The sequence below is a fragment of the Podarcis raffonei genome, chromosome 14, assembly GCF_027172205.1.
Source record: "Podarcis raffonei isolate rPodRaf1 chromosome 14, rPodRaf1.pri, whole genome shotgun sequence".
Classification (NCBI taxonomy): Eukaryota; Metazoa; Chordata; class Lepidosauria; order Squamata; family Lacertidae; genus Podarcis; species Podarcis raffonei.
This window is the reverse complement of record NC_070615.1, coordinates 51,493,668-51,519,455: the sequence shown is the minus strand read 5'-3', so window position 1 is coordinate 51,519,455 and position 25,788 is coordinate 51,493,668. Positions and strand designations below refer to the sequence as shown.

General features: G+C 47.4%; 1 protein-coding gene across 2 annotated transcripts in view; it reads right to left on the bottom strand.

Moving 5' to 3' along the window:
- Positions 1-25,788, bottom strand: part of FOXK1 (forkhead box K1) — an 89,580-nt gene that overhangs the window by 29,988 nt on the left and 33,804 nt on the right. For both annotated transcript variants that reach the window (XM_053365487.1, XM_053365488.1), the window contains exon 2: positions 9,135-9,332. In XM_053365487.1, coding sequence (XP_053221462.1) covers positions 9,135-9,332 — 198 coding nt within the window. The remainder of the gene's footprint in view (positions 1-9,134; positions 9,333-25,788) is intronic.

Genomic DNA, 25,788 nt, shown 5'->3' with positions numbered 1-25,788 from the left:
AATCAGGGCACGGCGAGGCAAAGGCGCACCAAATTAGGCAAGTGAAACAGCTACCAAAGCAAGAAGGGGGGGCGGGGGGAGAAAGCTGAGCTGATGAGATCAGACTCCCAAGGGAGGGGTGGGGAGGAAGGGCTAGGAGTCCCCACCCACCTCGCTTTCACAGAAGGATTTCTGACATTCCTAGAAGACGAGGAGAAGTTGCTCCTACAAAATTAGCCAGCCCCAAAGAACCACATTTCCCAAAAGGCCAATTTTCTTGCCGAGGGTCAATGGGCAAGGGGTGTGTGTGTTGCCCCTGGACAGGGGCTGCAATTCCGACAGCCGGCCAGCTGGAAGCAACCTGAAAAACTGCTAAGCGGGCACTGTTCCTGTTTTTGTTTTTGTTTAGCTCCAGATTCCTGCGACACGGGAGGCGCTGTGGGTTAAACCACAGAGCCTAGGACTTGCCGATCAGAAGGTTGGCGGTTCAAATCCCCACGACGGGGTGAGCTCCCGTTGCTCGGTCCCTGCTCCTGCCAACCTAGCAGCTCGAAAGCACGTCAAAATGCAAGTAGATAAATAGGTACCACTCTGGCGGGAAGGCAAATGGTATTTCCGTGCGCTGCTCTGGTTCGCCAGAAGCGGCTTAGTCATGCTGGCCACATGACCCGGAAGCTGTACGCCGGCTCCCTCGGCCAGTAAAGCGAGATGAGCGCCCCAACCCCAGAGTCAGCCACAACTGGACCTAATGGTCAGGGTTCCCTTTACCTTTACCTGCAACAGAGGGGTAGGCTGCCTCTGGGCGTGGAGGCTCCACTGAGCTCATGGTAGCTGAACAGTTCTGCTATCGACCCCGCAAATCTGCCTAACCCACAGCCATCAATCACCGGAGCTTGCGGGAGCAAATCCTGCAAGCTAAAAATTGTGCAATGCGAAGAGACAGAAGCGCCACTTTGGGCCCCCATAGGCAGGGAACTCGTACTGTACTACTTCCAAAGGGTTTCTTCCCCCTTGTTTTGTCCCCTCAAAACAGCCCAGCAAGGTGGCTCAGGCTGACCGATGGTTGACCAGGAAGCTGCCTTCTACAGAATCAAGACGAGTGGCCCAGGCAGCTCAGTGCAGGCTGCACTGGCCGGCAGCGGCTCTTGAGCACTTCCAACGAGGAAGAATGTGTCTCAGCCTTGCACCACCTGCAGGGCCGGAGCCTGGGGCATTCTGCATGCAAGACAGCTGCCTGCTTGCCTTTAATGCACGAAAAGCACATTATTATTATTCAAATACAGTGGTACCTCGGGTTAAGTACTTAATGTGTTCTGGAGGTCCGTACTTAACCTGAAACTGTTCTTAACCTGAAGCACCACTTTAGCTGATGGGGCCTCCTGCTGCTGCCGCTGCACCGCTGGAGCACGATTTCTGTTCTCATCCTGAAGCAAAGTTCTTAACCTGAAGCACTATTTCTGGGTTAGCGGAGTCTGTAACCTGAAGCGTATGTAACCTGAAGCATATGTAACCCGAGGTACCACTGTATACTGAAGGCGGCCGATCTTGTTCATGTCCGGAGGAAGAAAAGCAGTTTAGAGGAAACCTTGAGAGGTGTGCACAGAAAGGGGATGTTTGTAAACAAGAACGAAAAGGTTGAGCAAAAGAAGGAAACCTCAAGAAAGAGTTCTGCGGGCTTTTTTTCCAAGAAGCTCAGACAGATTTGCTTTTTGCTGAAGCCCCAGCAGATGTTAAAAGCGCTGAGCTTTCTTGCAGAGCTCGGCAGGAGAAGCCAGGGCTATTGACTTCAAGGGGGGGCAGGGAAGAGGAGGAGATATTATGATCTCGGGGTCCCTTTCAATTCTATGAGTGGGGCAGCATTGAAAAATATGCAGGTTATGCACTGGGTAGCTTTGCCCCCCTCCCTCAAAGCGGAAACCTGGAAACCAATCCCCAAGGTGTGGTTCTTTGTCGGAGAGAGGGAGGGTGTCAGGTGACGAAACCGCAAAGGCTGCTTGTGAAAACAGAACTCGCTGCCCAGCGTTTCTCCTGTTTTCACACATGCAAGCTTTGGAATGGAGTCCTTGTAGAGGACAAGGGTTAAGGGTAGCCAAATTCTGTGCGATTGCCATAAAACTTAGGGAACAAGCTATGCTATCCTAACGATTAAGGCCTGCTTAAATGATAATTTTAGGTTATATGTTAGTGACTAAGTTTTAATTTACTGTATTTTTCGCTCTATAAGACGCACCAGACCACAAGACGCATCTAGTTTTTGGAGGAGGAAAACAAGAAAAAAAATATTCTGAATCTCAGAAGCCAGAACAGCAAGAGGGATCGCTGCGCAGTGAAAGCAGCAATCCCTCTTGCTGTTCTGGCTTCTGGGATAGCTGCGCAGCCTGCATTCGCTCCATAAGACGCACACACATTTCCCCTTACTTTTTAGGAGGGAAAAAGTGAGTCTTATAGAGCAAAAAATACGGTATATATATTTTTAGCTGTTGCTGTATCTGTATTGTTCCTGTTATACCTTACTGCAAATTCAAATGTATCCCTATTGTGTTTTATGACTTCCTTGAGATTGTATGTGGGCTGGAACTGGTCTGTGACCGAAATAATAATAAAATATTCACACATGCAAGCTTTGGAACGGAGTGACGGAGGGCAATTTGGGGCTGCTTCTCTTCCAACCACGAAAGGAAGGGGCAGGAAAACGCAGGGAGATGCCTTCTGCCAGGGCAAACAACGAGCCCACCACTGCCTCTCCCAGCCTTTCCCCAACCTGGTGCCTTCCAGATGTTTGGACTACAGCAGCCATCAGCCAGAACAGGCCTGCCACTTGGGGCTGATGGGAGTTGTAGTCCAGAACATCTCACCCCCCCCCCCCGGAGAGCTGTGGGGATGCTTAAAGGGGTGCAAAGAGGCAAGGGGCCGGCAGGGGGGGCAAACGACGAACAGAATTTGAAAAGTTGCCGCCGGAGGACCAAGGGATTGGATTAATTAAACTAGATAGTTTTAATTGCACTTTGAATAAATGTGCAATTGACTGCTTTGGCCGATCGATGACTTAAGAGCATCCTTCTTCAAAGATGTAAATCTCCCAGCTGAGAGATCGATTGGGTATGTGATTAACTTTTTATTAGGGGACAGCTCCCCCCTACACACCTCTGAAAAAGTGGGCTGTTTTGCCTATAGAGCGGTGATTTTAAGGAGAAAAGTTTTTGGGGATACATTAGGTTCTTCAGGGGAACTAACTCTTACCTGGCAGAATTACCTGGTTTTAATAATGTGTTTTATGCATTTGTTCTGTAATGGCTTCGGCTGCGTGAGTTTTATTGTGTTGTTATCATCCTTCGGGGGCAGTGCAAACCGCTATTCTGAATAACGCAAAGGGCAGGAGGCAAAGGGGATGAGTTTATGGCAAGAAGAGGGCAGTGGCCCAAACCACTGGTCTAGGGAGCATATTCACCCAGTGCTTTATCAGTTGCACTGGCTCCCGGTGGAGTATCGGGTCAGGTTTAAGGTGCTGGTTTTGACCTTTAAAGCCCTATGTTGCCTAGGACCATCATATCTACGGGACCACCTCTCCTGGTATGCCTACAGAGGACCTTAAGGTTCATGAATAATCATAGTTTAGAGGTCCTGGGCCCTAAGGAAGTCAGACTATCCTCCACCAGGGCCAGGGCCTTCTCAATGATGGCTCCGACCCGGTGGAATGCTCTTTCCCATGAGACCAGGGCCCTGCAGGATTTAACTTCCTTCCGCAGAGCCTGTAAGACAGAGCTATTCTGCCTGGCTTTCAATTTGAACTTAGTCTGATCTTTTATTCCCCTTCCTTCCCTCCCCCTCCCCTTTTTATGAAGATTAACCACTCTGGGATCCCACAGCTGGTTCTCCCCTGGTCTCCTCACTGGCCCAAGTGGGACTAATTTAGCCAACTAGCCCTGGTGATCATCTAATGTTTATTAGATGGATTTCCCCCCTAAATTGTTATTCACACTTTATACCATATTTTATGCTGTGGGGTTTTTTATTGTAGCATCAATTAAGTGTTTTAAATTTGTTGTTAGCCTCCCTGAGCCCGGTTTCCTGAACCGGGAAGGGTGGGTTATAAATAAAAAAAAATTATTATTTATTATTATGGGTCACCAAGTGGGCTAGCAGCCTGGGCCTGTGCATTGCCAGGGAGCTACAGCTGCTCCCTCTTGCAGGAGTCCTGCCCCACATCGCTCCCTACAGCAGGCATGTCCAAAGTCCGTTTTGGGGGCCTAATCCAGCCCCCTGGCCTGTTTCATCCAGCCCCAGCGGCAGTTTATTTTCTTGGGGTCAAATCTTAGAAAAAAGCTCAACAACCTCAAGCTTAAAGCTCACGCATGTTCATTTCATCAAATCTGGCCCTCTTTGAAAGAAGTTTGGGCCCCCCTGCGCCCACAGCAAGCTCAGGCCTGCGTGGCTTCCGAGCGACCCGCGACAGAAGCTGCCCTGGGATTTCGCCAGCTGATCTGCTCAGGATGGCTCTGTTAACCATCCCTGGCTTTCTGAAGTCTTCCGAGTAGAGGCCTTTCATGAAGACCTTCTCCAGGCTGAGATTCTGCTTTGCTGTGGACAGGCTGTTATCGCTTAGGCAGTGCGAGAAACTCAGATATATGAGCTAATCGCCAAACGGAACCTTTGGGTTGTGGTTGCCACAATGGAATGTCCTAGTGCCTTTTTTAAAAAACGGGGGCCGTTGTTGTTAATTTCATTTCTATACCACTTTATATTTTAAAGGGGGGGGGGAATCTCAAAGCAGTTTACAACACATTAAAACTTCAAATAAGACAATGCAAAATGAAATAAACTCAAGCTTCAAGGAAAACAGTTCAGGTCCTGCTCTAAGGGACATTTTGCTTTCCCCATATCTATTTACCTACTTAATTTCTAAAGCTGCCCCATAGCAGAAGGACTCTAGGAAGGCAGTGGGGTGTCATGGTGAGTGCCAGATGAGGACCTGGGAGATCAGGGTTCGAATCCCCACTCACTGGGTGACCTTGGAGTCAGTCACAGCCTCTTAGCCTACCTCACAGGGATGTTGTAGGGATTAATGGGGGGGGTTGAGCCATGTCCTCCTTGGAGGAAAAAGTGGGATATAAAGGTGAAAAATAAGCTAGCCTGCTGACCTGCTTAAGAAAGTTGGAGGGGCCAGCCAGATGGAGATGTCAGGTGCCAACTTGGAGTCCAGAAATCTCCATGTGGTCTGGAGTATACCTTCAGTATACCTGAAGGAGCGTCTCCACCCCCATCGTTCTGCCCGGACGCTGAGGACCAGCTCCGAGGGCCTTCTGGTGGTTCCCTCACTGCGAGAAGCCAAGTTACAGGGAACCAGGCAGAGGGCCTTCTTGGTGGTGGCGCCTGCCCTGTGGAATGCCCTCCCACCAGATGTCAGAAAGAACAACTACCTGACATTTAGAAGACATCTGAAGGCAGCCCTGTTCAGGGAAGTTTTTAATGCGTGACATTTTAGTGCATTTTTGGTCTCTGTGGAAGCCGCCCAGAGTGGCTGGGGAAACCCAGCCAGATGGGCGGGGTACAAATAATAAATTATTATTATTAGAAGAAGAAGAGTTTGGATTTGATATCCCGCCTTTCACTCCCCTTCAGGAGTCTCAAAGCGGCTAACATTCTCCTTTCCCTTCCTCCCCCACAACAAACACTCTGTGAGGTGAGTGGGGCTGAGAGAATGCAAAGAAGTGTGACTGGCCCAAGGTCACCCAGCAGCTGCATGTGGAGGAGCGGAGACGTGAACCCGGTTCCCCAGATTACGAGACTACCGCTCTTAACCACTACACCACACTGGCTCTTTTTAATTACTATTGATTACTATTATTATTATGGTTGCAATTGGACCCGCACCACTTGCAAAACGCGCCTGGGGAATTTTTAACACTGCTCCCTGGCAGACTCAAGGGCCCCTGTGACTCCAACCGTTGCACAGGAGGGAGACATAGGCGGGTGCCGAGTCTCACTGCCACCCTTTATCTCATTTGATGCATTTATATTCTCCCGTTTGGCCGAGGCGCTCAAGGCAGGTTACAACTCAAAATGCAATAAAACAAATAAATGGTTCAAAGTATTAAACGCCAAGACTCCTCTCAGGCTGACGGATGGTTCTCTTCACGGGAGCCCATGGCGAGCGCTCCCTGAACAGTCACATTAAACCGCTGCTTAGAACAAACCACGGTTCAATGTGAACAAGCAAGTTGCCTTCTCGACTTTGCAACACACACACCTCCTTCAAGGGAGTCGGAGCAGAGCGCAAGGAGTCGTTCCAGTTTAGCTTCGCAAGAATTCCGTCGGCAACTCAGCAAGACTCACGGTTTTGCGAGGATTGGAACTCAGGTCCAACAGTATCACTGCGTCCTCACAGTGCCGCGACACAAAATAGAGTGGTACCTTGGTGTAGTGGTTCTAGGGGTTGCTCGTGCGTAAGCTGGTGCAAACACCTGGCTGGGTTGCCTGAGTGAACCTTTTCTGTCTGGACAGCCACTCTCCCGTGGCTGACTCAATCGCTGGCAGAATCCGTCAGTGGGCATTTCTTAAACTTCTTCCAGCAAAGAAGCTCTTTGACGCCTAGTCTCCTCCTACTCTCTCTGTGCGAAAGCCTTCTGCGCAAGGAGGGCGTAGGCAGCAGAGGACCTCTACTCTTCCCGCTGGTCCCCGGCAAGGAGTCCTGGGACCGCCTCGCCGCTTCCCCCATCTGCCCCCCTTCTCCACTGGTGCTACGCTGATTCTCTTCCCCAGAAGATGGGCTGCTTCTTCCGATCCCTGGACGCTCTCTGGAATCCCTCTGGCTTTTGCTCTCTCCCTCCGGCACTGATGGCAGTTCCCTGACACTTGGTTTAAGAACAGCTTAGTTTACGAACAATTTGGATTAAGAACGCTGCAAATCCAGAAGTAGGTGTTTTGGTTTGTGAACTTTGCCTTGGAAGCAGAACATGTTCTGCTTCCTGTTGAGTGTGTTCCACGTGTAAATTGAGTCCCCCGCTGCTATGGGAATGGTTTAAGAACGCTTTGGTTTAAGAACAGACTTCCGGAACGGATTAAGTTCGTAAACCAAGGTACCACTGTACTACCCGGTCTGAAAATCACCACTGGGCGTGGCTACTGGGTAGCAGAGGAGCCCCTGTTTCCTAGCAATCCTGGAAAACCCAGCCCCACAGCAGAGCAAATGGCTAGAAAGCAAAGTTTGACAGAAAGCAGATTTTGATGTATAGCCCTCTTCGTGGGCGGACTCAGAGCAAAAACACACTCCTGTGCAAAGAAGGAGCAGTTTAGAAACAAAACACAAAAGTAATCCATTAACAACTTGGTTCCATCAAGATGCCAGCAAAGCAGACAGGGTAGTGTTATGTATACTTTGCTTGCTGCTCAGTTGGCACAGAGTTTCACAAAATACGCATCTTAACAAATCCCTTCTTCCGCCTCCACCGGGTGCCTTGGTTTCCATGCAACCACAGAGTTGTTGTGAAGAAAGTTGGTGTAAATTTTAATTTGTTTGGGTATTGTAACTTTTTGTATGCTTTGATATTGTTGCCATTTTTTCTCGATTTCTCTTTTTGCAAACTGCTTTGAGGTTTTTTGTTAAAACAAACAAGCAGTGCACACGTTTTATGACACCAAGAAACAAACCTAACTTAACCGGGGCATCTTCTAGACGAGAGCCAGTCTTGCTCCGAATGTTACATAGCGGTTCTCAACCTTTTTTTTTCTCCGAGCCATACTTGCAGAACAAAAATTTGCTCGTGCCACACTGATTTTTTAATAGACAAGAAATCACAAAAAGCAGCAGCTCCTAGCAGTGCTTGGTTTAGAACAGGAAAGACTTTCCAATATGATCATGGGGAATCTAGTAAGTATGAAACAATGCAGCTACATAAGAAAAGGAGCCATTCCCAAAATATAATACTGAATGTTCTCGAACATTCCTGCCACATTTTCCATCCTTTTCTGCCACACCAGGGTGGAGAAGCCCTGCTCTAGCACAAGCCGGGAGAAGCGTAACTTGGCCGGGTTTTGTGATAGAGCCCGTTTGGTTTGGGGTGGCAAAACCTGCTTCCCCCCATCGCTGGAGTTAGCAGGGGCAATTTTAGCCATCACTCCAATGGTATCACCATGGGGTGAAAGGGGGTGGGGGGTGGGAGTTGACGTCCTCTAAAAGGAGTGCCAAGGCAAATTTTACTTTTGCGTTGTATTCTGTGAACTGCCCCATGATCTTTTGACGAAGGGTGACATGTAGAATTAATACATACAGAGGTACCCTGGTTCTCAAATGCCTTGGTTCTCAAACGCCGAAAACCTGGAAGTAAGTGATTCGGTTTTCAAATGTTTGTCGGAAACTGAACGTCTGATGTGGCTGTCGGTTATTGTTTCCGGGGTGCCTGCACCAATCAGAAGCTGCACCTTGGTTTTCGAACGTTTCGGTAGTCAAACGGACTTCTGGAAAAAGATTAAGTTTGGTGCTTTCGCTTTTTAATTTGCGTCTTTGTTTTCGAGGCTTTTTCAGTTAATTTGTTTTTGTGACTGTGTGGAAGCCAGTTCAGCTACTGATTGATTGACTGATTGATTGATTGTGTGACTGCAGAAATGGATAAAAGCCCCCCAGCCAAACAATGACTATTATCAGTGCAGGTAAGAAAAAATAATAAATTTCATTTTTATCATCTGCAATACTGTCTTATTTATTTTATAGTACAGAACATTGAATATTGCTTTCATTTTCGTCCTTCCCTTCCACCAGTTTTCCTATTCCATTCTATAGTTTACAGATTCTTTAATTATAAAAATTCATGTAAAATTCATGTTAAATTGCTGTTTTAGAGGTTGTTTTTTTAAAGTCTGGAACGGATTAATCCGTTTTGCATTACCTTCTATGGGAAAGTGTGCCTTGGTTTTGGAATGCTTTGGTTTTGGAACCGACTTCCAGAACGGATTAAAGTTTGAGAACCAAGGGACCACTGCTTGCCTAGAGTCTCTGCAGCGCTAGCCGCCTCTTCATTGCCCCGACCCACCAAAATGACAGGCCTTTATCTCACTTTGCACATCAAACACGTGAGCGATGGGTTCCTTTTGGGGGGGAAGCGCCCTCAAACTGGTCCCGCAATGGCGATTTGGTGCAGAATAGCAAAGCTCCTCCTTACCTGATCGTGCCGGTGGGAGAGGGCAGGGGGCTGACCAGGCTTCGGAGGTCCGGCTCCGGAATGTGGATCTTAAGCGGCGATATCTGGGGGTAGAGCGGCCGAAGTGGCGGCGACGAGGCTGCTTCCTTCGCCTCCTCTCTGTGGTAGAGCGACGTGAACTGGATCTTGATGGCTGTGCTGGGGAATCGAATAGTACACCTGGGGAAGAGGAAGGAGAGGGAGAAAAAAAAGAGTCAAACGGCCTGCAAAACATTAAGGGCCAATGGTTCGAGACACGCAGCGAGGAGAGAGTCAAAACGGCTGGTTTTCTAAGTCCCGCAGAAAAGAAAGTCCTTCTGCATGCAACGCATAAACTATGGAACTCCCTGTTGCAGGAGGCCTGTCGGGGCTGCAACTCCCATTAGCGCCAGCCAGCACGGCTAACTATCAGGGAATTTGGGAGATGTAGTTTAGGACCATCTGCAGGGCAGTGTTAGAAACTCAAGATATATCAGCTGGGGGCCAAACGGCAACTTAAATCAAGGTCGCCACAACAGAATGCCTGTTTACCCGGGGGTGGGTGAGTGGGTATTTATTTATGCAATTTGTATACCACCCTATACCCGTAGATCTCAGGGTGGTTGGACTAGATGTCCTCTAGGATCCCTTCCAACACTATATTTCTCCGATTCTATGATTTAAACTACATTGCTTGACCGTAGCTCGCTCTTACAACAATTCACTTGTACGCAAGGGGAAACACGCACTGTGGAAAAACGGAAATGTTATTAACTATGGACTAAGTCAGGGGTTTCTAAATGGCGGGCGCAAACCTGGCACCCAGAAATCTCCACACAGTTGCAACTGGACCTGTGCCGGTGGGAAAACATGCCTGGGAAATTCCAAATACTGGTGCCACCCTATAATCTATAACCACGCCAACTAACAGCATCTCTCCAGGGGCTCAAGCAGGGGTCTTTCACAGCCCTACCTGCAGGTGCCAATGACCAAATTTGGGACCTTCTGCGAGCAAAGCAGAAGGTGGCACTATCATCATCATCATCATCATCATCATTGCAGTCATACCTCGGGCTACAGACGTTTCAGGTTGCGTGATTTTGGGTTGTGCACTGCGCCAAACCCGGAAATACCAGAATGGGTTATTTCCAGGTTTCAGCGCTTGCGCATGCACAGAAGCACTAAATTGCGCTTTGCGCATGCACAGAAGCACCGAATCACAACCCGCACGTGTGCAGACGCAGTGCTGCTGTTTGCAAATGCTGCGGGTTGCAAACGTGCTTCCAGCACGGATCACGTTTGCAACCCAAACATCCACTGTAATAAATTTATATACTGCCCTATACCCAGAGGTCTCAGGGCGGTTCACAGCATAAAATCTAAATATAAAACCACAAAATATATAGTCAAAATAAAAACAACCCAATAACCCCCCCACCACCACCAAGCCAGGGCCCGTGCCCTAATGAAACACACCAAAAGAAAAGGGTTTTCCTCCTCAATCCTTGTGCAGGTTGCTTCGCTCATGGTGACTGCAAGGTCCTGACTGCAAGGGAAGCCTTCTGCATCATCACCTGGGCTGGGCAGCCGCCCGGCAGAGATGAGACGTGCTCCATTCGCACATCAGGACCCCGAAACGCGTCTGCAAAGGTGTGCCCTTTGCAAACCGCTGCCGGAGTGTCACTGGTGCTAAATTCCCCCGGTGGGTCGGCCAGGCCAAAGCAACCTGTCCCGAAGGCAGCTGCCTTGGCCGCAAGAACTCAGAAGGCACAGGTGCATCTTCTCCTCTGTACATTAGTACCTTGGTTCTCAAATGCCTTGGAACTCAAACAAATTGGAACCCAAACACTGCAAACCCAGAAGTAAGTGTTCCGGTTTGCAAACTTTTTTTGGAAGCCGAATGTGCTCTGTTTTGAGAGTTACGCTTCCAATTTGAGTGCCACACTTCTGTTTTGAGTGTTGCGCTGAGATTTGTCTGTTTTTGCTATTTATTTTGTTTTTCTGACTGTGTGGAACCCAGTTCAGCTACTGATATTTTGACTGTGTGACTGTGGTGCATTGTCTATTGATTACATTTTATGGATCCGTGGTCTTGTTGGATAGTAAAACCCATGTCAGGGACGCGGGTGGCACTGTGGGTTAAACCACAGAGCCTAGGACTTGCTGATCAGAAGGTCGGCAGTTCAAATCCCCGCGACGGGGTGAGCTCCCGTTGCTCGGTCCCTGCTCCTGCCAACCTAGCAGTTCAAAAGCACAAAGTACAAGTAGATTGATAGGTACCGCTCCGGCGGGAAGGTAAACGGTATTTCCGTGCGCTGCTCTGGTTCGCCAGAAGCGGCTTAGTCATGCTGGCCACATGACCCAGAAGCTGTACGCCGGCTCACTCGGCCAATAAAGCGAGATGAGCGCCGCAACCCCAGTCGGCCACGACTGGACCTAATGGTCAGGGGGCCTTTTACCTTTTTTAAAACCCATGTTAAATTGCTGTTTTAGGGGTTGTTTCTTAAAGTCTGGAATGGATTAATCCGTTTTGCATTACTTTCTCTGGGAAAGCACACCTTGGTTTTGGAACGCTTTGGTTTTGGAACAGACTTCCAGAATGGATTAAGTTTGAGAACCAAGGTACCACTGTTCTCCGTACAGCGGTGGAATAGCCAGAGGAGCTCCACCCGCTCTCACAAGCAAGGAATTGCCAGTAGGCACACCCTCCACCCAGCGTGGCACAGCAATTAGTAGAGGAACCATTCACCTCTGACCCAAGTGCATAGCCATCGTTCTGCAAAATGAACCCTGGCTCCCTAATTTGTCTCGAAGAAGCTTGCTCAGCAGCTCGGGAGCTGAGCGTGGCAAGAGTTTTATCGTGCCCCGAAATCAAGTCAAGGAGAGGGCCCATCAAATGGAAAATAAACTTCCTCAGTCATTGCCTGGCCGGTCTCCATCTATCCTTCTGCGGTGAGCTCCCTTGCCCTCTGCAGCAAATTTGCCAGGGGCTTTCGGACTCACGGTCAGGATGCTGTTAGTGCCACTCATATGGCTGGGGGAATGAGCAGGCCGGGCTCCCGGGGGCAACCCCTGCAAAAATGGGAGCAGGGGGCGGAAAGCTCAACATGCCGCAGCCGAGTTTGACCTACAAGCTTTTGCTGAATTGCCGCTCGCCGTTTCTAAGCTTTTTATTCGCTCCGCAGCCTGCTTCCAAGAACGCAAAAGCTTTATCGTCCGTGCTGAGTGTCGTCGCAGGCTAAGGTTCTGAGCCTGTAAAAACTCAGCCATTGCTTTGTGTGATAAAATAAGTCCCCCCCCCCACTTTTGTTGTGCTGGACTGCCTCACAATATGACAAGCGACAATGGAGCTGTTTGTTCCACGCCATCAGCAAGCAGCCCAGGTTTGCCTCTGCAGTTGGGAAGAAGCTAAAGAACCCTGCACTCGCTTGAACCTTTTTCTCGGCATTTTCCAGCAGCAAAGCAGGAACGAGCTCGGCGAGTTTTCGCAGCCTCCACCGGGCACCTTGGGATCAATACATCACCGCTCTGTGAAATCCCCTTGCATAACCTGCATTCCCCAACAAACCAAAACACTCCACCTGCTTTTTGCTCCAGGCAAGGCTACACCATTTCGGCGGACATTCTCTCAGCCAGCAGTTATGTCCAATGGCAACCGGCCACACAGACCTCAAACGTGCTATAAGGACGGGCCGTTATGATGGACGTTGTAGCATACAAGTCAATTTTTGGCGGGCACATTTTTCTCGCCACCAAGATGGCTGGCAGCACATTGCCAAGGTTACGGCTACCTCTCTACGTCTCTCTTAACAGCAGCCTCTTAAAGGGATGTGACACAATTCCAGCTCAGAGAGACGCTCCGGGGTGGAAGGAGCAGCAGTCGCCGTCGTGAGTGGAAGCGCCAAGAGCACAACTCCTGTTTCTCGGGCTCACCGTTGTTTTCTGGGAAGCACTCTCATTCTGGCAGTTAAGAATAATGTTTCCAAATTTGGAAAAACCAAATTAAAACTCTTGAACACGCACGCCCACTCCATTCTGCCACCGTGGGCTCCGTCAGGAGGAAGTGGAGGATATAAATTCAAAAAATAAGTTACCGTATTTTTCCGTGCATAAGACAATTTTTTTAAAAAAATATTTTTTTAAAAAAATGGGGGGGACATCTTATACACAGATAGTGCAGAGTGGGGACGGGTAACTGGTGACAGCGGCGAGCGGGAGATTGTCAGCAGTGATGGGGGGGAGATTGGTGGCTGCGGCAAGGACTGCTGGCGATTGGCTGAGGCAATTGGCGGCTGCTGGCGGGCAGACGATTGGTGGCTTCAGCAAGGCGTGCGATTGGCAGAGGCAGTCAGGCGGGTCATTGTCAGCAATCCACCCTCCAAAAGCTCAACAACTCTGAGCAATCTGCCCCATTTCCTTAATGGGGTTGTTCCACAAATGGAGAGCCACTGCAGAAAAGGCCCCGTTCTCATGTTGCCACGCTCCACACCTCTCGTGGGGCAGGCACCCAAAGAAGGTCCTCAAATGAAGATTGCAGGGTCCGGGCCAATCGAAAATACCACTCTACCCTCAACATCCAAAATTTAAAAGCTCACAGAAGATTAATACACGCCTAAAACTTGAAGAGTGTCATAATAAACATTTGAGGCTAATGGAATTTTTAAAATTATTTTTTAAAAATGCAATTACTTTGCTGTCCTTCCCCCTTAATCTGGGCATGTTCACCCAAAAAACATCATTCGTTTTCAACTGCTGCAGTGGAGGGGGGAAACGAACAGACAGACAAACAAACAAACAAACAAGCAAACCCTGTTCCTAATAACAATAGTAAGGAGAATAGCAGAAAGAAAGAAAAGGATTCCTTTGTGAATCCCTTCTGTAAAACACCCAAAATTCAACAGCAGCTGCCAAGAATGCATGAATAACACGAGGCTGTAAAGAAAAAGAATAGCAGCGTTTGAAAGCTAGAGATCAGAGAAGACGGGAGAAATACCAGATTTTAAAAAAAAAATAATTAAGAGAAGTGTACGGCTGTGGGAAAAGAATAAGCAAACTGCAAACAAATCAACAGAGGGAGAAATAAGACTTGGGGCCTCTCCTCCGCCTCAGGCTTTCTTTTTTAAAAGAACACCTTTTCACAGTTTGCCGGGCAATAGGCGCTGTAAACAAGGCCGTATAAATAGGAAGGCTTCCATAAATCACCGCGGAACTGTAAATTCTGGAGACGTCTTGCATTGCTCAATCCCTGAAAATATTTGCACTATCGGAGCTTGTTTACACGCTCGAAAGATCCAGAGGCCAGTTTGGAAGGTTGTTCTCTTGACACAATAATCTTGGCTGGGCTCACGCTGGGTTTTTTTCTTTTCTTTCTACAAATGGCTGTGCCCCTTTGCTAACCGCCTCTGGGCGTTCACGTTGCAGGGCACCCCCCCTCCACTCGGGTTTATCCCACGCAATCTCCTGTGCAAGTTGCTTTACTGAAGTCCAGTGCCGAGAGCCTTCTGGCAGTTCCCTTACTGCGAGAAGCCAAGTTACAGGGAAGCAGGCAGAGGGCCTTTTCGGTGGTGGTACCCGCCCTGTGGAACGCCCTCCCACCAGATGTCAAAGAGAACAGCAACTACCAGACTTTTAGAAGACACCTGAAGGCAGCCCTCTTTAGGGAAGCTTTTAATGTTTAATAGACTACAGTGGTACCTCCGGTTACAGATGCTTCAGGTTACATACGCTTCAGTTTACAGACTCCACTAACCCAGAAATAGTACCTCGGGTTAAGAACTTTGCTTCAGGATGAGAACAGAAATCGCGCGGTGGCAGCAGGAGGCCCCATTAGCTAAAGTGGTGCTTCAGGTTAAGAACAGTTTCAGGTTAAGAACGGACCTCCGGAACGAATTAAGTACTTAACCCGAGGTACCACTGTATTCTATTTTAATATTCTGTTGGAAGCCGCCCAGAGTGGCTGGGGAAACCCAGCCAGTTAGGCGGGGTATAAATAATACATTATTTTTATTACAGTATACAGTGTCCCAAAATTCTCTTAATTTTGGAATCTCTTTCCTCGCAACTGGAATCTCTTGGGTTGAGTCCCAGCCTCTGGAGAAGAAGGAAGCAAATTTGCCCCATCTTCCACCCAGCAGCCCTTCAGATATTTGAAGATCACCTCTATCTTCTCTTCTCCAGACTAAACATGCCCAACACCCTCAACCGTTCCTCATAAATATTTTTAATATCACTGACGTCTTCCATTGTTGCACCTCGCCCTGGGACCTTAGGTAATATAATTCCCATGATAAGAATCAGTCTGTTCCTTCACAGCCAAACCATCCATGAAGCTGCTGTTGAAACATTGGCAGGTCCAAGAATGACCCCTGCGGAATCTCTCAGCGGAAAATGCTTCCTGGTTTAGTACGTTAATGACTCCCTATTTTGGCGCAAGGTTGCTGTGAAGCATACAAATCAATATGGCTAACCTGATCCTAAACACCCACCCACCCCACTCACACATGAAAACAAAGACCACCACAGCCAACCACAAATGAACAACCACACCCTAGGCCAAGCCCAACCTCTCTCACCACCAAAGGAACACAAGTGAACAGCAAAGAACCTGCACAAGCAACGCTGACACCAAACCCTACATACATTAAGCATAATAGAAACATCGCCACCCCACCCCACCCATCTTCCCTCCCTCCACCTCTCCCCCCCTCTTTTTCTTTCTTCTCCCCCTAATGTCTCAACAAATGAAACGGATTTGTAAAAATGTTACATGGAAAAAATACGAGGCATTACACTTACTTCTGTAAAACAAGAAAATCTATAATTAAAAATAAAAATAAAATAAAGCGTTTTAAGAGCCGGGGGGGGGGGGGAAGGTTGCTGTGGGGCAGTTTAATTAAACCCCATGGTGAAATTAGGGAGCAGACTGTAGGAAATGCATCCTTCTCAAGATCCACCTTATTTTGCAGAGTGAAGACCAGGGCAAACCAGGCATCCCAGCCAGATGGGCAAGGTATAAATAAATAAATTCATCATCATCATCATCATCATCATCATCCTGGAAAGCTTGCTTGCACTTTCAATCACATCCTGAGACAATGCAAACCCACAAACACATGTGCAAATGCGCCCCATGACTTTTGACAGAGACTCTACTGCTGCCCCCACCATTAAAAAACATTTTTTTAAACACAGCCTGGACAGCAGGTCCACATGGATACAGAACGGATGGATGCTGCAACCGACTTAAATCCACCCATTTCCATTAGTCTACTCGTGAATGGGACTATCATTTTGCCTCAAACCCCTCCCCCCAAAAAACAGGTGGAACATTAATCTAAGAAAATGAATATTGGGTTTGGTCCTGCTGAAAGATCCTTGAAATATTAAATAGTATATAAATGCTTTTAAATCAATCAATCAATCAATCAATACACCAAAGAAGCAAAAGGTACAAATTCCTTTTACAGTCGTACCTTGGTTCCAGAACGCCTTGGTACTCGTACGTTTTGGCTCCCGAACACTGCAAACCCGGAAGTGAGTTTTCTGGTTTGCGAATGTTTTTCGGAAGCCGAACGTCCGAAGCAGCTTCCAATAGAGAGCAGGAAGCTCCTGCAGCCAATCGGGAGCCGTGCCTTGGTTTTCGAACGTTTTCGGAAGTCGGACGAACTTCCGGAACGAATTATGTTCGAGAACCGAGATGTACGACTGTACTGGCCTATTTGGTGTTAGCAGTTAGGCAACCGTTAGGAGCTTGGTGCTGATTTCAAGGGGGGGAACCTGAAGACCCCATCATTACCCCCAGTTTCCAGAAGACTGAGATATGCAGCAAAGGGAGGTCCCCCAAATTTCACAATAGACCACCTCACTGATTTGCTTCTGTCGTTAATCACGCTGAGTTTTAATATTACAGGAAGCGAGCTGTGCATGTTCCATGCCTCCAGCAAACAGATCAGGGCCGGCCTTGTTGTTATTTAGTCGTTTAGTCGTGTCCGACTCTTCGTGACCCCCTGGACCAGAGCACGCCAGGCACTCCTGTCTTCCACTGCCTCCCGCAGTTTGGTCAGACTCATGTTTGTAGCTTCGAGAACACTGTCCCACCATCTCGTCCTCTGCCGTCCCCTTCTCCTTGTGCCCTCCATCTTTCCCAACATCAGGGTCTTTTCCAGGGAGTCTTCTCTTCTCATGAGGTGGCCAAAGTATTGGAGCCTCAGCTTCAGGATCTGTCCTTCTAGTGAGCCCTCAGGGCTGATTTCCTTAAGAATGGAGAGGTTTGATCTTCTTGCAGTTCATGGGACTCTCAAGAGTCTCCTCCAGCACCAGAATTCAAAAGCATCAATTCTTTGGCGATCAGCCTTCTTGATGGTCCAGCTCTCACTTCCATGCATCACTACTGGGAAAACCAGAGCTTTAACTGTACGGACCTTTGTCAGCAAGGTGATGTATCTGCTTTTTAAGATGTCTGTGGCCTTGATAACAGCACATGACACCTAAGTCTCGTCTCAGCCTGAAGGGGAAGGAGGGGGACCCCCAAACACCCCTCCCCACAGCAAAGTGCAAAGCCGTTTGCTTGCTCCCCCCTCCCCTCTTTTGCATTCCTGTTAAAACATTTTTGCTCTATCTGGCAAAAATACATTTGGGCTCTTGGAGCGATGCTAAGCCTAGAAAGCGCTCAGGGCTGGCAGGATCCTCTCTGCCAGGCCCCCAAAAGGACCAAAAATAGCAAAGCTCAAAGGAAGCCCTTGTGGCCAAACCCGACAATGGTGCCGGCGGTCAGGCAACGCGTGCAAAGGATTCAGCTAAGCAGGACTCTTGCTTGTTAGCTAGGATTTGACGTATTAAAATAGCTCCTTGGCACACTCTCTCTTTGAATCCCTCCTGAATAAATCAGCCTTTTTTTGTGTGTGCAAAGCCCTGAGGCAACTCCTTCCTCCATTCAAACGAAGACTGAATATATGCATTTGTTTCTGCTTCGCATTTGTTAGTCAAATTGCTCCAAATTCAGACTGCGAGAGCTCCAGGGGAGGGCGCTATCCTGGCGCCGGGGCTCTTCTAGGAAGCACCGTGTTGCGCAATTCTTTGCAGATGAGCAGGTTGCTTTTTCATCCCGAATCCTGTCCAGACTGAACAGGGAGAAGCCGGATGTTGGCTCCAGATTCACAAAGCTGCGAGCATAATGCACACTCAGGAATTGCCTGCACTGGGCCTTGAATACTGGGTGCACCCACAAGGGTGCTGACAATAATAGTAATAGTCATAATAATGATGATGATAATGATGATGATGTTCCAACAGAACATTAAAAACACAATAAAACATCAAACATTAAAAACTTCACTAAAGAGGGCTGCCTTCAGATGTCTTCTAAAAGTCAGATAGTTGTTTATTCCTTTGACATCTGATGGAAAAACATTCCACAGGGCGGGCGCCACCACCGAGAAGGCCCTTTGCCTGGTTCCCTGTAACTTTGCTTCTCACAATGAGGGAATCGCCAGAAGGCCCTCAGAGCTGGACCTCAGTGTCCGGACTGAACAATGGGGGTGGAGACGCTCCTTCAGATATACTGGACCGAGGCCGTTTAGGGCTTGAAAGGTCAGCCCCAACCTTTGAATTGTGCTCAGAAATGTACTGGGAACCAATGTAGGTCTTTCAGGACTGATGTTATATGGTCTTGGCGGCCGCTCCCAGTCACCAGTCTAGCTGCCACGTTCTGGATTAGTTGTAGTTTCCAGGTCACCTTCAAAGGTAGCCCTACATAGAGCCCATTGCAGTAGTCCAAGCAGGAGATAACCAGATCATGCACCACTCTGGCAAGACAGTCTGCCCACTCTTATGTGTGGCCAAAAATTGTAAGCACAGGAGAGGAGGAGACACGGCAAGCGTTATGTGCCCTGAACACCACCTCAGACTTGCAAGAGGCCCTGTAGGACCTGGAAGAGAGCAGGGTTCAAATTCCAACTTGGCCATGAAGCTCCCTGGGTGATCCTGGGGGCCTGGTGCTGCCTCTCAGCTTAGCAATATCCCTGGCAGGAGGCAGTCATGGCATATGTGCAATGCCCAACCCCTGCTAGACCGTCTCCACCCCCATCTTTTGGCCCAGACACTGAGGTCCAGCTCCAAGGGCCTTCTGGCAGTTCTCTCACTGTGAGAAGGAACGTTACAGGGAACCAGGCAGAGGGCCTTCTCGGTGGTGGCGCCCACCCTGTGGAACGCTCTCCCATCAAGAAAATAAACAACTGTCTGACATTTAGAAGACATCTGAAGGCAGTGTTGTTTGGGGAAGATTTTTAATGACTGATGTTTTAATGTATTTTTAATCTCCTGTTGGAAGCTGCCCAGAGTGGCTGGGGAAACCCAGCCAGATGGGTGGGGTATAATATATCATCATCATTTGGGAGTGGGCATGCCTGTTTTTTGCCTGCAAAGGTAGAGCACAGTAGATATCTGCATGTGGACACACGGCTTTGCAAACACTGGGTACAATAAACCTTGCCTTCACGTTCTGTTGGTGTCATTGTTGGAAGCTGGGGAAAGTCAACATTTCGCCAGCTGGTTTCAGGCAGCATGGGGAGTCAGGAAACAAACGCGAGAGAATCGTTTCCCGCACCGCAAAAATGTACAAAAAGCTGCTCAAAGCATGTCAACATTACGCGTCCAGGGGAATCGGGAGAAAAACAGCCTGGAAAGATCAAAGTCTGCTAGCAGATCATTTAGGCTTAAACGCTTGGCTGCAAATACAGAAAAGCCACTGGGATGCAGAATTCTGCAAAATCATTAATGTGACAATGTACTGTTTCGCTGAGAGGGGCCTTTTTGTGTGACCATGGCCAGAAGACACCCAGGGATCTGGAAGGCGTAGCAGTTAAGCGTGTCAAGACTACGACCTGGGAGACAGGTTTCAATTCCCATACTCAGTCACAAAGCTCACTGGGCGACCTGGGGGGCCAGTTGTCATCTCTCAGCCTGACCTACCTCACAGGGTTGTTGTAGGATCAAAAGGGGGGGGGGACTACGTACACCACCTTGAGATCCATGGAGGAAAAAGGTGGGATAGCAATCCAACAAACAGATGAAAATAAATAGTCAAGGCTTGCACATTTACAAGCGGCCTTTGCAGAATCAAACCGTGGGGTATTCAGTCCGGACTTCAACAACCTGTTGCGCTGTCAGATGTCTGGGACCACAACTCCCATTGATCCTAGCTTGTGGCGTTGTGCTGACTGCAGTGTATGGGAGTTGGTGGTCTAATTAATAATAATAATAATAATAATAATAATAATAATAATAATAATTTATTATTGCCTGCTGATAGCCTGAAGGACCCTGCCCTTGCCTCTTTCCACCTGCTTGGGACGAGGCCTGACAGGCTGCACAAGGACTGCAGCTGCTTTTAAATTGTTTTTAATTTTTACCTGTGTTGTTTTAAATGAGACCATCTTGGCTGTGAGCCCTGAAAGACCTGTGCCCTGCCTTGCCAGCCCTTTCCCATCTGGCCTGGGAGAGTGGTGTGCGGACTGACTCCAGCTACAAAAGCTGAACAGAGTCTCGGGCTGGAGTATTGTTTCTGGGGGGTTGAGAGAGCTTGTTGCTGGTATTGATATTATTGTTGTATCCTTAATTTTAGATCTTACAATTGACGTGGAAATTGTTTCCATTTGGTTGTGTACTTTTTGATGTGTCTGATTGATTGTTTATGACTTCTGTTACGTTTGTAATTCTGTAAATCTTGTCATGTTGTAAGCCGCCTTGAGCGTACAGTGGTATCTTGGGTTATGTTACCTTTGGGTAACGTAATTTCGAGTTACAAACACAGCAAACCCAGAAGTTTATTCTTCCAGGTTTCACTGCATGCGAATGCACAGAAGTGCTCTATTGCACTGAGCGCGTGAGCAAGAGGACCTCCAGATACGGACTTTTCAGGGTAAGTACGGACCCCAGGGACGAATTAAGTTCGTATCCAGAGGGTCCACTGTAGTTTCAGCTATGGGAAGGCGGCATACAAATCAAATGTTGTTGTTGGTGATGACTTATACCCTGCCCATCTCTGAAGGCACTCAAGAGTCTCTCATTAAAATAGGCCAGAAGCTGTTCTTGCAGACCCTGATTGCAATCTATGTTCTTGTGCCGTTAGAGAGAGAAAAGGAGGAGGAATGAAAGCGCCTAGACCAGGGGTCAGCAAACTTTTTCAGCAGAGGGCTGGTCCACTGTCCCTCAGACCTTGTGTGGGGGCCGGACTACATTTTGAAAAAAAATATGAACAAATTCCTATGCCCCACAAGTAACCCAGAGATACATTTTAAATAAAAGCACACATTCTACTCATGTAAAATCACCAGGCAGGCCCCACAAATAGCCCAGAGATGCATTTTAAAGAAAAGTACACATTCTACTCATGTAAAAACACGCTGATTCCCAGACTGTCTGCGGGCCGGATTGAGAAGGCGATGGGGCCGGATCTGGCCCCCGGGCCTTAGTTTGCCTACCCATGGTCTAGACGGATGGGGATGAGGGACTGGGAAAGATGAAAGCTGCGATGTTAACATACTGTTGTCAAACTGCACACCCTTCCACCCGAGTTATTAGAAAGGTTACAGGTTCTGTGAAGAAAGTCATTTGAGACTATCAACTTCCTGAACTGCGGGCGGCATGCTCTGTTTTTGCTTCCACTCTGCTGTTTAACCAAGCAAGTCATAACCGTGATGTGTGGCCTTTTTCTTCCTCTTCTTCAAATGCCACAAGTTATGTTCGTATTAAAAAAAAGAGAGAGTAAAAGTTACTAGAATAACATTACCAGTGCTTTCCAGAAGGGAAATAAGGTCCCCAAACCGAGGCACAAAGATCATTTGCAGAAAGACTTTGATTTCCACAACCGTTCTCCCCCTGTGTTTTGCTACTGCTGCAAAAACTTAGCAGTCCTGGAAGTAACCTATTTATCTGGGCCACACAAAAGAAAAATTCGGCTTCAAATGATTATCGTTGTTCTGAGCCGTCCAAACAAATATTCTTCCCCCCATTATGTCACCATATATTGTACAATAAAGCAAAGCTTTCCATGAGACATTGCGCACACCAAATGCACAAAGGCTGTGAGGCTCAAGAACTCTCTTCTCATCACTCCACAAGATATGGCAGCGGCAAGGTTCACAGTCCTTTAAAAAATATCTTCCCTTTCTTGAGAACAGCAAACATTTACTTGTTGCCGAAGAGAAAAAGCAACAGGCAAATAAAATCCTGGGCTGGAGAAGAGGCCCGACAGCTAGAGGGGCATGACAGCAAGCTAATACAATGCTAGCCTAGTCTGCACTTTGCACTAAGACAAACCTTTATATATATATATATATATATATATATATATATATATATATATATATATATATATATATGCGCAACATAGCTTTTATTCATTTTCATCTTTAAACTGTTTAACATGGTTGCACTGAGATATGGCTTTGTTTACATCAAAGCATGTGGCATGTAACAACTGCAAAAATTTGAATATAAATGACTAAACACTCAAGACAAACGTTTCTGAATATACTAACAAAGTTGTGTCAGAATGTATATACAGTGGTACCTCAGGTTAAGTACTTAATTTGTTCCGCAGGTACTTTCTTAACCTGAAACTGTTCTTAACCGAGAAGCACCACTTTAGCTAATGGGGCCTCCTGCTGCTGCCGCGCCGCCGGAGCACGATTTCTGTTCTCATCCTGAAGCAAAGTTCTTAACCTGAAGCACTATTTCGGGGTTAGCGGTCTGTTACTTGAAACGTATGTAACCTGAAGCGTATGTAACCTGAGGTACCACTGTACCAAAATTACAGCTATTACAGTGGTACTTCGTGTTACAGACGGGATCCGTTCCAGAGGCCCGTCCATAACATGAAATGCCCGCAACTCGAAGCGCTGCGTTTGCGCATGCGCGAGGCGCAAATTGACGCTTCTGCGCATGCGCGATTTAACGCTTCTGCGCATGCAGTGAAACCCAGAAGTAACCCGTTCCGGTACTTCTGGGTTGCCGCGGGACATAACGCGGAAAGACGCAACATGAAGTGGACGCAGCACGAGGTAGGACTGTACATGTATGCAATTATTTATAGTAACACATAGAAATGGTGCATATAGACCATAAGTTAAATGTATTTTGTATAGGAATTTGCAGGAAGGGGGAGGCGGGCAGGGAAATTGCCACTGGGAATTCAACCTGGGCCCCCCTGCCCACAAGGCAGCTGGTGTAGCATCCCTGCAAATTTCTGAATTCACTGAACCTTACATCTGTTTTGCATTTTCAGCGGTGCTGCTTTCCGGCTGGGTTTGCAAGCTGCAAAGGTATCTGGCGTAGATTCTTCCTGACATGGCTATGCAAAGTGGAATGAAGCCTGGGGCGATGTTTGGGAACCTCTGGCCTCAAAAAACCAAAGGCTTGATGTGGCCAAGGTTCTGGATACGCCTCCTACAAATACATAAAGAGATTGCCACAGGCCAATCCAAGATGAATGGGCATCATTCTCAACCTGAACAGGCCTTGTGTTTCATGCAGTGAAACATCATCTTCCCTCCCCTTATCTTGCTCCACCCCCAACCAGGGTGGATAAAAATCAATGAATTTTTAATTTTTTTAAAAAAAATCAGGGTTTTTTTATTTAAATTGGATTTTTAAAATAAAATGCTTTTGGAGGAAAAATCTTTCTAAAGATAATTTTCTATTTAGGTTACATTATAGTCCAAATATTTAGGTTACATTATAGTCCAAATACTGGGATGTGGGTGGCCACTGGGACGCGGGTGGCGCTGTGGGTAAAACCTCAGCACCTAGGACTTTCCGATTGCATGGTTGGCGGTTCGAATCCCCGCGGCGGGGTGCGCTCCCGTCGTTCAGTCCCAGCGCCTGCCAACCTAGCAGTTCGAAAGCACCTTCGGGTGCAAGTAGATAAATAGGGACCGCTTACCAGCGGGAAGGTAAACGGCGTTTCCGTGTGCTGCTCTGGCTCGCCAGATGCAGCTTGTCACGCTGGCCACGTGACCCGGAAGTGTCTGCGGACAGCGCTGGCTCCCGGCCTATAGAGTGAGATGAGCGCACAACCCTAGAGTCTGGCAAGACTGGCCCGTACGGGCAGGGGTACCTTTACCTTTATAGTCCAAATGCTATTCATCAGGAAATAAGGATTTATTTTAAGTTTTCCATGTGTACTAAAACTCAGTCTAAGTCGTTTAAAAACAACAACCGTTTAACCACATCGGTTAACAAACATGGATCCATATGCTATATTTTTTTAGTTAAATGAATTGTTTAAATTGTTATTAAGGAAATGGAACAGGTCACACTGGGATGTGGCAGATTCTACTTTTCTGGAGGGGCCTCTAACTTGGGGATGCTGTAATTGCAAGACTCCTGTCATTGCAGAGAAGGGAATAGATGGCCATTCAGATTCCTTCCATGGGTCCAGCGCTGAGAGATCTCCCGCTCCCAGGTGCCCTTTAGGGTCTCACGAAATGCAGCCAAGGCACGATATCACTTGTGCACTTGCTTCTTGAAGCAAAAGCAAAGAAGCTTCTCCATTTGACGGTGAGACTACCTGCTACTGCAGACTTTCTTTTCCCCAAAAAAGTTTTTATTCATTTTATAACACAAATAAAAAACACAGACAGAAAAGACAAACAATACAAACAAATTCTTGTCATATCCTTATTTTTCTTGGGCTTCCCCAAGTCCCGCCTATCTGATTTTCATTATACTTCATCTTTAGCTGTTTACATATATCGTAATTTCTAACCATCTTTTTTTTATCATACTTAAAATAACTTCACATTTTATCACTTACAAATAATATTTTAAAATACTGTATCTTCTACTTCTAACCCTACAGCCTATATCCACTTCCAAAGCTATTCTGTTTAAATATTAACATATTTTTTCATATATTCTTTAAACTTCTTCCAGTCTTCTTCCACCGTCTCTTCTCTCTGGTCTCGGAGTCTCCCGGTCAGTTCGGCAAGTTCCATATAGTCCATCATCTTCATCTGCCATTCTTCGACAGCTGGAAAACCTTGTTTCCGCTACTGCAGACTTTCAAGGGCCTTTGAGGCTCAGGGTTAGGCAAGGGAAGGGCAGGAATATTTTTGGGCAATTGGGTTAAGGTGTTTTTGTTTACCTCTAACCCACTGCCTATTATCTAGTCAGACGCATGAAGGCGTCCTTGCAAAGAGGTGCCCCCAGCTTCACAGTTCCATATTCCATAGGAGGGAGCTGCAATTTCTTCGGAGATTTATACGATCTGAAGAGAAACCAGAGTATCAATAAAATCATCCTAATGCCTGATGATAAATCTGCTAGAGGGTTTTCTCCGACGGACTTAATTTCTCCCTCTCTGGGTATTTCTCTGTCAAGTTGTACAAAGAATTTCGAAATGAAGAAACCTCCTGTTCAGGGATCTACTTCTAGTAGATCATCCTCGGTGTTCCAACAGTCGAACCAAATTGTTAAAAATTTTAATTTGGAGGGCTCCTCACAGTTACCATCTTCCCAATGTAAAATAACTGATTTTTTTGTTACATCTTCTGTCTCTTCCAGAGAGCCTGCCCCTCCTTCGCTTTGACTGTTAAAAGAACAACACAGAAGTCCCCAGCTAGCAGTCCTAAGTTGGAATATTGCTGGCTGGAAAAGG